Below are 14815 nucleotides of genomic sequence, written 5' to 3' on the forward strand. Positions count from 1 at the left end.
ACTGCCTAGGAAGCTATCTGAAAACAAACCTCAAATCTATCAATCAGAGATCACTGTGGGTGTTTAACTTGTAGCTATCAAGAAGTAAAAAAAAAAAAGAAAACTTTTCATGCCTGTTTAAATGCTGCTGTCCAGAGGCATGACACACACAGTGTAAGCAATTTTAACATTTTTTTTGAGAAATCTATTTAATTGTCCACTTAATGTTACTGGCTTTTAATGCAGACACTTCAATATACACATATTAGTTCAGTAATCTGTATGGGAACTCACTTTATTTGGTAAATTCAAACATATAAAATAAAGCCTTTAAATTTCAAGGTGCAGGTGGCTGGTGTTTTTTTTTTTTTTTTGTTTGTTTTTTCTTTTTTAGCAGAAGGAAGCTATTATGTTGGAACTGTTAAAAGACAACTGTAAGGTAGTTTTATTAGCAAACATTTATCTTTATAGATTGGTCTCCTAGGAAACAAACAACATACAAGTACACATTCAAGATGTCTGTACAACAATATGAACCATCTCTAACTTAAAACCGCATGAATAATTTAATGAGTGTAAAATCTCCACTGATGCTTTCAGGGAATGGACCAAACAGTTACACTCTTAGTTAGTCTCTAATGGCAAGCTTTTCCTGGTACTCTTAGAGGGAGACTGGCATTTGTATTTACTTTGCTTTGTATTGTTATAGTTACTTCCCCAAGAGTAGTCAAGAAGTGTCAATGCGCTAAAAATCAAGGCAGTGGCATTTTTCACTCATTAATTAAAAGCTGTTTTTGTAAGCAGTGACCTAAACATTTTTTATTTTTTTTTTAAATAAAAAATAGATTCTGGCTCCTTCCTGAGGCTTATGTGATATCCCATTGCTTTGCTGTACTCAGCATGGTATATCAGAACACTGTGGGACTGTTTGCTCTGTCAATCACATGTCAATCCACATAGCATTCTACAAACAGGCCTGTATGTGGAACCTATTTCTTGTTCCCCTGCAATTACAAACTTTAGCACCTTGTATGAGATTGTATTGACTTGCCCAGTGTTTATTTCCTTTTTCTTTCATCTCAAAGCAAGGATGTAGTAGTCCAAAACTATATAAATAAGAAAAACTGGAGGTGTGATTATAAGAGAGAAGAACTTCTATACAAGAGGTGGATGCCTTATATAAGACATCCTCAGATAGATATGTCACTCTCAGATACCCTCAGATGTCTCCATGTTTAGCCTACAAGAACACAAATTTGAGCTTAAAATAGAGGAGTGACTGAAACACATTTCATATCTTCAGAGATATCCTGCTAACTTTCCGAATCAAGGCTTTGACACTATAAAACCCTTTGGGATCTATGAACAATTTGTGGTGGTTTCACACAAGAAAACTCTTATCTTAATGGACACTGAAGCACTCTGGGTGGGGGCAGACGTTAAAGCTGCCAGATTCCTGTCATCTGCAAGGCATCTTGCTTGAAGAGGAAACACTCCAGGGTTGGCATTCTTATCAATATGGCACTTTACTCTAACGTGCCGGGATCTGTAGCTCAGACAGCAAACCACAAGCAGTGTTTAAGAAGGAATCTTAGGGACTTTAGTTATGTGATATTTTAGTTTTGTTTTGCTACACCATTTTTTTTTAATGGGTTAAAATGTATGCTACATTCATCCTACCAGCACCTTCTGTTTTAGTTTGATCACCTCAATCCAAATATGTAATCCTTGTAATTTGAAGTAAAATATGAAAGCTAGAAAAAAAAAAACACACACAAACAATCTGCAACACATTTAAATGTAATAAAACATTTATTTTACCAAACTAATTTGTAATATGGAGACTACATACTATTATTGAAAACTACAGTATATAATCTAATATAAAGGGGTGGCAACCTAAAAAAAACAAAAAACAAAAACAAGAACAACATTAAGTTCTAAAACAATGATGATAATTCCTTAGTAAACCTTCCTCCTGATTAGCTTCCCCAGACGTTCCGGTCCTACATCTAATCTTCTCTGTCAACTTCCTACTCAGATTTAAAAGATTAATGGCATCTGTTAATACCATGAAAATCCTTTGACACATCACTTTCACACGTCTTCTGGCAATTCAATTAAAAATCCTTCAACAGATCTTTAAAAACAAGCTAAATATTTGCAAAGCAATAAATGAATAAAAGCTATCCCTTTTACTTTCATCAACAGGCTCGTTTGTGTGGCAGATCACTGCACTGTTACTTTTCGGTTACAATCCAGTCTGATTATGTGCCTTGCCAGTACTATAAATTACAAAACACTTTTCAAATCCAAAGCTAGGACACGAGGGGAGAAATGGGGTTAAAATGTATTTCTAACCAACAAATAGCATAAACCCTGCAGCAATTTATAATTGCCTTGTGTTTAATAGACAAATTGGGCTCTTCGGGAGCGATGCATTGAAATGTAGAATGGCAAACATGGGATAAAAGCTCCCAACATTAAAGCTCCCAACAGTGTGTGTGTCTGTGTGTCTATATATATATATATATATATATATATATATATATATATATATATATATATAAATATAAGGGAAAAAGTTAAAAGGGTCAAGAATTTTAAATGATTATTGTGTAATGTTACAATTCAAAATAAGTATTCCAGCGATTAAATTGACGTGCAGAAGGTTTTGTGGTTACTGCCTAGACGATAAAAAAAAAAAAAAAATCCTATTACTAACCGACAAGGTTCCCACAGTGCTGTTAGATGGCTTGTCATGACCAAGGTTAAGAATCTAGACACAAAACAAAGATCATGCCTACCCAACTCCCCATCCAATTTTCCCATCGCCCAGTGACCTAGGTAACACTCTGGCCAATAAAGAACAAATTTAATTTCTCCAGCATTTTGTGAGGATTAGGAACAATTGTCGGCCAGCAATGACTTTTTACCCTTACTTTTTTTCTTCCCCTTACAGTGCATTCCTCTACTTTAAATAGAAAAGAGCGCAGAACAAACAAAACTTGAATTAGGGCTTTTTTCAATCAATTGAAACCGTAGGAGGGGAAGCAATCAACCTTTCTGCTGTCTCTCCTCTGCTATTGAGTTACTTCAAGGTTTAATCTTTCCTTAGTCATTGTCTGGCCATAATGATTTTTTCATCATTTCTCCTGCCTTGTTTATTTTTCGCCTAAAGTTCAATCAAAAAGACGTCCTCCGTTTACAGGCCTATCCAAAGGCTTTGTCAGTCACAAAATGATGGTGTTAGCCCTGATAGGCCTTTTTGACTTTCATTACTTCCTGACACTGAGATCAAATATCCAACGTAAACTCTGTCGAACAGGTTTATTATATCAAAGCTTACCAAGCCAAGACATCAGGCAAGTACCTAGTTAGCTAGTTAGACTCTGTACACTTACAATTAAACTTGAAATAAAGCAAATGCCTTCTAGTGATACCCATGTTATTCACTGAGTACAGAAAACACCATTGTGACACTGCATCTGCCAAATTAAATTTATAGCACAGAAAGACTACCATAAAGTAAAGAAAATATAATTTAGCTGAAACCAAAATCCAATTCTTAATTTCTTAGAAAGTCGACAACAATAGGCCTGTTCATCGAGTCCTAGATTCGTTCTTGTTCAGAAATAGCTTGCAGCAACCTGCAATCAATCATCAGCAATCTGCCTTCAGAAACTTTTTTTTTTTTCAATTCAATTGACCTTAAAGGAATATCACAGACAAGAGGAAGTTCAAACTTATTCAAAGTAGAACTTGATAAGAGCAATGCACATTTTGAATGGTTTAGGTAAAGAAAAAAGTATAGTGTGTTGATATTGATTTCTTAATTATCAATATAGCTGTCTATTATTATTATTATTATTATTATTATTATTATTATTATTATTATTATTATTAATTAATTAATTAGCAGAATCCCTTATCCAGGCCGACTTACAGTTGTTACAAAGTATCACATTACAAAATATCACATTACAGAATATCATATTACATACACAAGCAGTTAGAAAATACAGTAAAATCAGTAGAAAATAAGATCAAATTCAAATTAGAGCAAAATAATTAATACAGTAAGTAATTACATTTAAGAGTGAGGTTGACTAAGAGTAGTTAAACTTATTGTGTACATATTTGCTTACAAGAGTAAATTCCATTAAGAGCACGTAGTAAGTATGATAAATGGATAAGAACAATTTCAAATAAGAGCAATGACAAAAAAACACGAATAGGGATACCTCGAAGAGTAAAATCTCATCCAGTCATACATCATCCACGGTTAATTTATTTTGCTAGAAGCAGACACAGAGATGAATCACCAAGCTTTAGCAGTTGAGGCTGCAGAAGAAGCAGCACCAATGACTGGAAGCAGAGAGCTAAAATACAATTCCACAAGGACAGAGTCTGTTATTTAATCTCATAGCATACACACAGGACATTAAATCAGCGACTGGAAAATAAAGCAACAACAAAATAAATATTTGCTTTGTTTTCTACTGTCTTTCAAAACAATATGTATGCGGTACCTCAATGTGACACTAGTAAAAGTCCTACATTCTTTTTCAAAACTTTTTTGAGGAATTAAGAAAATATTGGATGAAGCTGTTGGGTCCTTTTGTGCCACCTTATGTTGACAAGTCCTGTACCACCTATCATTAAACAACAGATGAAGTCTGTATGGTGTGATTTATTGAACTGATTGTATAAAGGAAAAGCTCCCTTGAACTCACCTAAGAGGTGGCTGGTGAAACCTTTCCTACAGCAAGGCTCATTGTTCCTTAACACATTAAATCAAGGCAATAAAAAATGTGGTCCATTTGGGGCATACACAATTCATTCAGAATATTTTTTTATGTTTGTGATAAGCTTTTTTTGTATTATTACGTAAGCCTACTATCACTGAATACAATTACATTTTTTTGTTAACTGAATTGGAACTATTCACATTTATTGTACAGTAGGAAATAAAGGTATCAGATTCTAGGTACATCCTCTGCTAAGTACATTTAACTCCTAGGTGAAAGCTCCCTTTGCACATTTATATCCACAAAACACCAATTTCCTGACAGACTAATGTCATACGGTGAACATTTCTGTAGCCACGCCCCTTCCCTCCTTTTCTGTCATTAAACCTAAATAAATAAAACCAACTGGACAGCATTTCTGCTGGCGAACGCAGGCGGCTGTCAGCCCCCATGCCCTAGTGGCCTGCCTCCGTGTTTTCCACTTTCTGTTTGCTGGTCTGCCGCAATGGAGTCACTCCAGAGTTGTAAAATCTGACAGAACTGTCAAAGCATTCTGTCCAGTCGCAGGAATGATACAAAAAAAGGACAAGGATGAGGCAAAGATCTAGTCTGATTATACGACTCCTCTGCAAAGGGAATCATGTCTCTTATTTTGAGAGAACATCTTCTTCACCACAATACCAATATCGTTTTCTAACCTCTATATGTACATTGTAAATGAGTACTTTTAATTTAAACTATAATTTGCTAATCCATAAACGCAAAACCAAAAATTTGGTACAGATATCACCCTAAACTACAATCACTTTCACTGTAATAAATAGTGGTTAAGCAGCAATAATTTATTGGGGAAACTGAACTTTATATACACTCCAATCAAACATTAAGCCATTATCTGAAAGTCAGTGGAGTGTGAGATTTAGTTTGCAGTAAACATCAGAGCCACAAAGTAAACTTACCAGGAGTTCAGGGGGGGCTTTATTTTCTCACTGGAGGACCTTCTTATAGATACAAAGGTATGAAAACTCAAAAGCCACATTTTAATTGAGGGGCTTTAAAATACATATGGTGGTAAATTTAAATCCTGTTAGGACTTATACAAGTCATATGAAGTCAATTCAATAAATAAAAACAAATTGTTCTCGCACCTATGACAGCCATTTAGAGTAACTTTTATTCTGCCTTTGCATTAAAAAGAAAAAAAAAACCTTCAGAGTGTTCCCAGCACTCAAAACCAGCAGTAGCTATCATGGCAGCTTACTGGATGAGTAATGATGTCGATGTGACCAGACAACGGTAACCATAGCAACTGTAACCTGCAATTCCAGTGCTGCCATTGTTAGATTTAATGTGGCAGAGGCCAAAGAGGCCAAGAGTAAAATTAAGAACAGAACTATGGTCTATGACACATCTAGTGCCCCACACTTTAATCACAGCTGGCAGAAATGAATTCAGAAGGAATTTTTGTAGACTCCCCATCTTGCTTTCTACTTTCATTTCAGGCCTTAGGGGCTCCAAGCCAAATGACTACTGTCAACCCAAAATAGTTTTGGTTTAGATTTATTGTCAGGTTTATAAACATTTAAAAATAAATAAATAAATAAATTATTTATGTAATAACACTGGATTCTATCTGTTTTACACTAATTGTCTTCCACATTCACAAATGCATGTAAATAAGAAAACACATGAGCTTTGCTGATATTCTATACATAAATTCTCAAAGATTTAGGTCTACTACTTGGCAAACCATAGCTGAGCTGAGCAGTAAACAGCGATCAATGAACTGTGATCCAACAAGCCGAATTAAGCAGTCATAACCCATTTCCCTCAGATGAGCACTCAGCAGGCTGTTAACTGTGCACTTTATCAGTACTGTAGAAGGACCAGGACAAGTCAGTGGAAATGGGTATCCAGGTCACAGGAAATACAACTTCAGCACACAATGCGGCAAGCAAAATCTTTTGTGAAACATTTATTTAACAATGAAGCTAAAGTCCAACCCTTCATTACGGCAAAGTACATTGAAATGTCTGTGTCTGTTAAAATGTGTATGAAACAACAAAAACAGCCCTAGAGATGGGAAGGACATAAAGTCACTTGAAAATTTAAATTGGCTGTGATTCTCCTTCCAAAAAAAGTGTAATGAAAAGAAACTTTTAAATTGTGGTGGTGCTATCCTTTGTAAAGCAGATTTTTAAAGAGTACCAAATAACATAATAATAATAATAATAATAATAATAATAATAATAATAATATAACAGACTGTTGATTGTTTTTTTTACATTTTAACAAAGTTATCAACAAATACTTGAACACATTAATATAGCTTTTGTTATTTAGTACTTTTTCAAGCACCATGTTATGAATCACAGTTTAAAGCTATGGATAAAATACAGGAGTTAATCATAATACAGCAACAATACAGTCCAGTAAAACAAAGAAATTGCTACTTGAAATGTAACTACTACAGCTAAAAACGTACCAAAAATGTAATGAAACTGGAATGACTGCCTATTCTTCTCTGTCTTTTTTGTCTCTTCCTACTGTCAACAAGTGCATGTAATTTTATTACATTGCCCTAGAGTTTATACCGAGTTGGTGTTATTTTACAGAGTTCTGTTAATGGACGGGCTGAATGGAAATGCTATTTAAACTAGGCTCTTGCTCCAACAAACACAGCTGTGACCGGACTACTATTTCTGAGTATGTATCTTGACCTACACATGCAATGATCTGCCAGCCGGTCCAAAGGGAAATTGGAACAGACAGCAAAGAGAAAGGGTAACAGCAGCCAACCGTGTCTAATCTTAATTCATATCCACTATACACTCCCCTTTCATGTTGCAATTAAGCTTCAAAAGATGCATATGTGCCGTTTCAACTGGAATCTAATTCAAAGAGCTGTGTTAAGGGGTATGGCAATGTCTGAAACAAAAAGCCTCTAACAGTCCTTTTAAAATATTCGAATAGCCTAAAAGTGGAATTCATTGGCATACAATAACTGGTACCCTCAACACCTTGATTATAATCATGGGTATGTGGAACACATCCAGTATATTAATTAAGCTACCTTTTACAGAAGATATTTAAATAAATAAATATAAATAAATAAAGAGAATTAAAGTTTTACTTTTTAATTAAAACCACAGATATTGCAACATGGGGATGACTGTATCCTGAAGATTCATTTGTATTGGCAACATGATGCAAGTTTGTGGCTAGCCTCTATCACGCATAATCTGATTGAGCCCTGACATATCTGTTGCCAGGTAGGTTATGGGTCACCTGTGGCTACTCACTTAAGTTTCAATTTCCATACAGTAAGTTGTAGATTTTTTTTAATTCTTAAGACATCTTCCTCGCTTTCCATTGAGGAATAAATAACAACATTGACGGTCATCCAAAACTTAAATTGGACCTTCTTCAACAGGGTCAACCAAAACAACATTGCCTTTTTAATTGCTCATGTTACAAAAAAACAAATTGGTGACTGCGAGTATTCACGGTTTGGTTTTTCCAAATCTTCCCAGCAAATTTCTGCGCACTACAATTTCAAAAATCTTCCACAGGCTCTAAAAATATTTTTTCTACAAATGACATCACTCAAGATTCATCAATCAAGTAAGTCCACAATGTTTTGTTATATTTTGTTGCTTGCCTTGTGTGCTGCTTGTACTATATTACTGTATTACATCTCTTATTAATTTATGATGTACTTTTTGAAACATGCAACTTATTATTGCATATATATCCTCCCCACTTATTAAAGGATCCCTTCAACCATTTAGCTTTGATACAAACTATTCAATACAATCTGGCCATAAAACACAGTATCCACGTTCTTTAGTACTATATCAAACTTGCTCAATGATTAAAGAACCACATTTTAAAACATCCATACATTTAAGAAAATCTTTAAAACATTAGATCAGTAGACAAATATTTTTGCTTTTTTGCTTCTTGTGTATACTTTTATACATACTATACAGAAGGTGGCAAAGGCCTAAATATTTGACTTGCGGGCGAATATCATTCACTATTATTATTATTATTATTATTATTATTATTATTATTATTATTATTATTATTATTATTATTATTATTATTATTATTATTATTATTATTATTATTATTATTATTACTACTATTATTATTATTAAAAAAAACCCTCAAAGATTATAATGTAATTGGATTAAGAGTTTACAATGAATCCAAAACTGCTGTACTTTTAAGGCTTGGTGGAAATTCTTTTTAGCAACTGCCAAATGCTGCTTGAGACATTGCTATTGCCTCTATTTATATATTTTAGCTCAAGGTATTATCCACTTGGCATAAATATAAACATGCTACAATCACATAATTACTCCCTTCAGAAAAAATAGCTTTGCAGTCAGCTGCTCAATGCAATAAGAAAGTACCTTCGGTAATAAGATTCAGATGGTGTAATATTATTATTATTAAAAAAAAAAACATTGTTGAAAAGTTTTTTTCATAAAAATGGATGAAAACCAAAGTCATGCTTAATAACGATTTACTTTTACCAGTCTAGGTACGTTCAGGTTTGTTTTATTATGCCAATCAAATGTCTGTTTTTACCTTTCAGCAGTTAACTTTCCTGTTATATCCATTTATTGACCCACATATTACCTAAGTACTACTCAGGGACAGCAGGGAAATTGTACTGTTACTATATAAAAACACAAAGGAAAAGATGGGATCACTAAAGTTACATAAAATAAGGAATTATTAAACACATCCCCCCAAAATTATCGTCCAGAATAACCAACAGCAGTTAAACATTTTTTTTTTCTTAAAGTAGTGTAGGTTTGCCAACACAGACCAATCTCTTACGCTTGCATAAAGGTGTGGTTTAAAACTAAGTTATAGTTTAAACAACCCACACACTGAAGATAATACCAGCATTGTCTAAGCAAAGTAAACCATGTTTTTGTTGGACATCTTCTATTACTAATCAACTGCTTTCGCAAAGAATTCTGAAGCCCTATTATTTAACCCTATTAAATAGAATAAAGCTGGTGATTTTAAAGGCACATGTCTTCAACTCATTTACGCACACTGCATGACAGCATCTCAGAAAAAATACTAAATTCTGCACTGCAGCTACACAACCAACATTCCTTTGCAGCGTTAGACTCAAGGGAGGACACGAATGGACGCCGTCCACTCACTTTTTTGGAAGGGTGGACGCTGTCCACTCACTACTTTTGTTGAAACCCCATTTTTCAGACTCCTTCTTAATTGTTATTTATCTTAAATAGTAGCCTATTTTATTTCTCCCCAATACTTCATTGTTTAATGTTTCCGATGCAACTTTTCCTTTTAGTGCGTCTACATGTGCTCTCTGGCTAAACAGTCACTCGAATCTTGTTGAAATTGACAAGCGGCACTGTGAACAGTTTTTTAGAAGGTGATTACATTTTTTTAAAGAATGTTATCACATAATAATAACATGTTGATTCAGTTAAGACTAAGTGAAAACTAATATAATACCAGACTTTTTTTTTTTCCTTCCTAAACTGACAAACAAAACATTATCCAGCAGACCCGATGAAAAACAACATTTGCTCCAGAGAAGGCACTACCTCCCTCATCAATGCTGCATTCTTAGCAAGACCTTTTGATTTGTGAAAGCTTATAATACAAAGCAGAAGTTGTTTAATATCATATCAGTGTTTACAAAGACACTGCACACCTGTTTTTACTAAAAAATGTAAACATTATACCAGACAATTCTTAAGGGACCAGTTAGGAGATGTGAATAATTTTCCAAATGGTTTCATGTGGGTAAATATTTTTGAAAATCCAGTATTGCACCGAATATACCCTTGCAGCCAAATATTATTTCTCAAGAACAGGCAAGGATAGAGAGGATTTAGAGAATGAGAGTTTCATTTTTTTTATTCTGAGCTGGGACCTTTCCATAGAGAATCTACCCGACAGTGAGACTGGCAGCATTTTCCATTTCAGCATTTTCTACTACTAATTATACTGATTATTGATAGCCTAAAACTTAATTCCAATCTTCACATCATAAATTATTAACATGCAAATAAACTTGTTTCTATTCCAACTAAAAGTATGAATTTTCATAGACCATTGTCTTTATCTTTTTATGTGTAAGATTGACTGCACTGTCACTGTAATGGGATCCAAGACCGGTTGCGGGGTAGAAAAATGTGCACCTTTGCTCCACTCAGTATTTTCTGTAGGAATTAAACCCTGTTCCTTTGTCATCTTTAACCACGCTCCAACACCTCTCTGGAGCCCAGACAGACAATGAAAACTTATGATATAGAAAACATAACATTGTAGAATATTGTAAGTCATTTTCTCCATGTTTTATAAAAGCTGGAAATCAAAGCAATAATTAATTGTGTTATGATGAGATAACCCCAGGCACGGAGGTCTAAATTGTAAAATCAACAAATTGTTCTAAATTAATTACAAACACAAAACAGAAAATAATTTATTGCATCCAGTGGCAAAACCTCCTAATTAAATCCATTTTGATTCTATCTTGTAACACTATAAAATGTGGAAAAGTCCAAGGGGGGTGAATACTTTTAAGAGCCACTGTGTGTGTGTGTGTGTGTGTGTGTGTGTGTGTGTGTGTCTATATATATATATATATATATATATATATATATATATATATATATATATATATATATATATATATATATATATATATATATACTGCAGTGTACAACATTGAAGACATATGAAATAAAAGGTTTGCTTGTTCTTTGTAAAGTGCTGAACCACTAGTTCATTTACTTCTGTATTTCTTATGTTTGATAGGTGATTCTGTATGTGTTTGTATAATTTTGTACCTGTCTCTCCTACATATTTAATTTTAGTAATTTTTTGACAAAATAAACTACAAACAAGGTTGCATGTTTTGCATGAGGGATTTTTTTTTAAGATTGGGTGGTTTTTTTCTCTATTTGTGATTTCAATTTTATCTTTACAAATATATTTGCACATCTTGCATGTGCTCTTACAGGTTTTAATGTCCTGTAAAAGTCGACGATCTGTTTATATCTACTATGTACCAAAATGTCAGCTAAATTTGCATCCCTTCTTAAAGCCACAATCGGCGCTTTCCGAAATATTTTTTTTTTCCATTTTCTCTGAATTATGAAGTATACGTAAATGCTTCCAAAGTATTTGTGACATGTTGGGTAATAATTAGAATATGTAATTATTAATGGTGCTCTTAACCTTCTTTTTCATTTTATTATATTTGATTAGTTCATTTCTATTGTTTGTCAACTTTTCTCAATTCTTTCTCAACAATCTGTTCTTTATATCCTCTTTTAAGATTTATTTTTAATTCCTTTCTCTGTTTTTGTCATTTTCATCAGAACAGATTATTTTTATCCTTATACCCAGTCTTTTAAGAATGGCTCTTATTGTATGGATAGGATGTGAAGTTGACATATGTAGGTACTGATGCACATGATTAGGTTTTGAGTAAAGATTTGTTTTAATAAATAGTAAGGTATCTAAGAATTCAATTTCTGATTTTGTCCACCTTAGATCTACCAAAATATTAGGATGGATATTATTTGCCAATTCATGAAAATGGCCATATTCCAAAAATGTCATCCACCTATCTTATGCATGCTAAATCTTTTTTGCATACTTTACCCAACAGCATGTCCTTCCATTTACCCACATATGTGCTTGCAAAATGCATGCCTAACTTTGAGCCTATTGCTGGGCCATCATTCTGCTTGAAACATGTATTTCCAAATGTAAAATAACTATTTCCTAAAACGATCTTGATAATGTTTAATATCTCTTCTGTAGGTATTATGTTCTTAGAAAGATAGAGATAGATAGATAGATAGATAGATAGATAGATAGATAGATAGATAGATAGATAGATAGATAGATAGATAGGCAGACTTGTAAGGGGTGAAGTGAGATGGAAGCAATCAGACTGAAATAGAGGCTCAATCTTCTTTAAAACAAAATTATATTAGGTGTCTACTAAAATGTGCTGATCTCTTGCCAAAGAAAAAATAAAATATAAGCATAGGATTTAAATGACATCTGAGCCATGAACCAGTAGTACGCCATTTTAAGGCAGAAAGTGTACTTACAGTCTGTACAGCTTCACTGCTCCCAGGAAGAGCAGTTCAGGAAATACTTGCAAGCTATTCTTATTCAGGCGCCTGGAATGAAAAAAAGACAATTAGAAAAGCGCAAAATGCATATCTATGCCAAACACTCCTTTACATGTAAAGCATGGAGAACTCCAAACATGCATCAGCAGCTGTTACATAAAGAAGATGTTCTACTGTTATGAAACCTATGCTCATGAATGTGTAAAGGTTGCTAATTACATATAGATGGCTTACATTTTCAGAGGCCATACTTGCATAATATTAATAATAGCAGTCCAACCTGTCAAAGGGTTCAAAAATATTTTGCAGTAGAACCTGTGTAAATTCTTTGGAACAGTTACTGTCACTTTAAAGAAGTTTGGTTTGCACTGATGTTTCTAAATGTGAAAGAAAAAGTAAAATGTCAGCATCTAGCAAACACTGTCACAAAGCAAGAGTACAAAACAAATGTGGGAAAAACAAACAGCAACCCAGCTACGGATTTCATAAAAAGGTCTCTGCAGAGGAAACAGGCCTTCTCTCTTCAATTTACTTTAAAAGTTATAAAAAAGATCACACGAACAGCTCAAGTTTCATTTAAAATGAAATTTACAGCTCCAGAGTATAAACTGGAAATTCTTTTGTACACAAAGAATTAAATATATAATTAGATAATCTGAAGTAAACAAAGGCAACAAACAGACCACCAGTCTTAACAAATAAACTGTACCAGTCTCTAAACCTGATTATTTACAAATTAGTATGATTCAGCTATTTAGCAGTGCATGTAACTCTGGAATTCATATTTAATAATCCATTGTTTCTAAGATGTTTATCTGTTGCTGTGCCTTGCTCTTGCATTTTGCTTTTCTGGTTGAAAAACCTGGGACTATATTGGCTTTTGCATGACCGTGGGCCAAACAAGAGAAGAGTTTAGTAAACAAACAGGCTTCACTACAGTTAATGAGCTAAGGTAGCATGCACTTATTGGCGACAACTAAGATGTACCAGTCAATAGAGCAATTTAATTTCATGATAAATCGATCCCCAACCTTTCTTACTCTTAACTTACGCAAACTAGAACTGTTTTTATTGTGTTATCTTTTAAAGCTCTACACTCCCATTCGTTAAACATTCAAGAGTGTCACACTCAAACTAAAAGGTCACTCACTACTAAAAGATTACTCTAAAAGTGTTTGTGTGTTTATTTTTTGTTCTGGCAATTTCCTGACAAGAAACACAGCAACACACGCACAAACATTCATCAGGACCAAAGGCAGGTATTCACTTCTACAGTTACAAAATAATATAGTTCTCCCCAAATCACAAAGATTTAGCTTACTATAGGATTGTAGACAATACTACAGTATTGCTAAGGTTAAGGGTTACTTTTCTCGGTGTGTTTGCTAAAACATTAAAAGGGGGAAAACTCACATTTCTAGGAACCATGAAGTTCTGGATAACATAAGTCAGGGGGTTACCATGAAAACAGATTAATGCTGGTCCATTAGGATTCAAACCACCAACAGATCTGAATTCAACCAGATGTCTCTTAAGAGTATTTATATGTATTTATACTGAGAATTTTACTTTTTTTAAACATACACTACTTCAATCTGCTCAATGATTTCTTTGCATGATTATATTATTATTATTATTTTTTTTTTTTTATTATCCCCATGCTTTGATTGCAAAATCAAATGTAGAACTATTGAAGCTTTGGTGAACAAACCTCTATTTAAAAGAAAAGCAATTGGAATCAAATAACAAAGTTTAACTTAGAAGAAAATAGGACTGAATAATTAGCTATAAACTTTTTTTTTGTTTGTTTTAATTCCTCTACCTTGTAATTATCAATGTTGGCATCTTGTTCCGCACTAAGAATGCACCACATTCTCCAATTGAACAACTTAGGCTCAGTTGCTGGGGCTATCTAAATTTCTAAAT

At 33.7% G+C, this 14815-nt stretch overlaps 1 protein-coding gene across 4 annotated transcripts in view; it reads right to left on the minus strand.

The window, feature by feature from the left end:
- LOC121324378 (slit homolog 2 protein) overlaps positions 1-14815 on the minus strand; it is a 166082-nt gene that overhangs the window by 145312 nt on the left and 5955 nt on the right. For all 4 annotated transcript variants that reach the window (XM_041266138.1, XM_041266148.1, XM_041266167.1 and 1 more), the window contains exon 4: positions 12866-12937. In XM_041266138.1, the coding sequence (XP_041122072.1) occupies positions 12866-12937 (72 nt within the window). The remainder of the gene's footprint in view (positions 1-12865; positions 12938-14815) is intronic.

The sequence above is a fragment of the Polyodon spathula genome, chromosome 1 (assembly GCF_017654505.1).
Source record: "Polyodon spathula isolate WHYD16114869_AA chromosome 1, ASM1765450v1, whole genome shotgun sequence".
Taxonomy (NCBI): Eukaryota; Metazoa; Chordata; class Actinopteri; order Acipenseriformes; family Polyodontidae; genus Polyodon; species Polyodon spathula.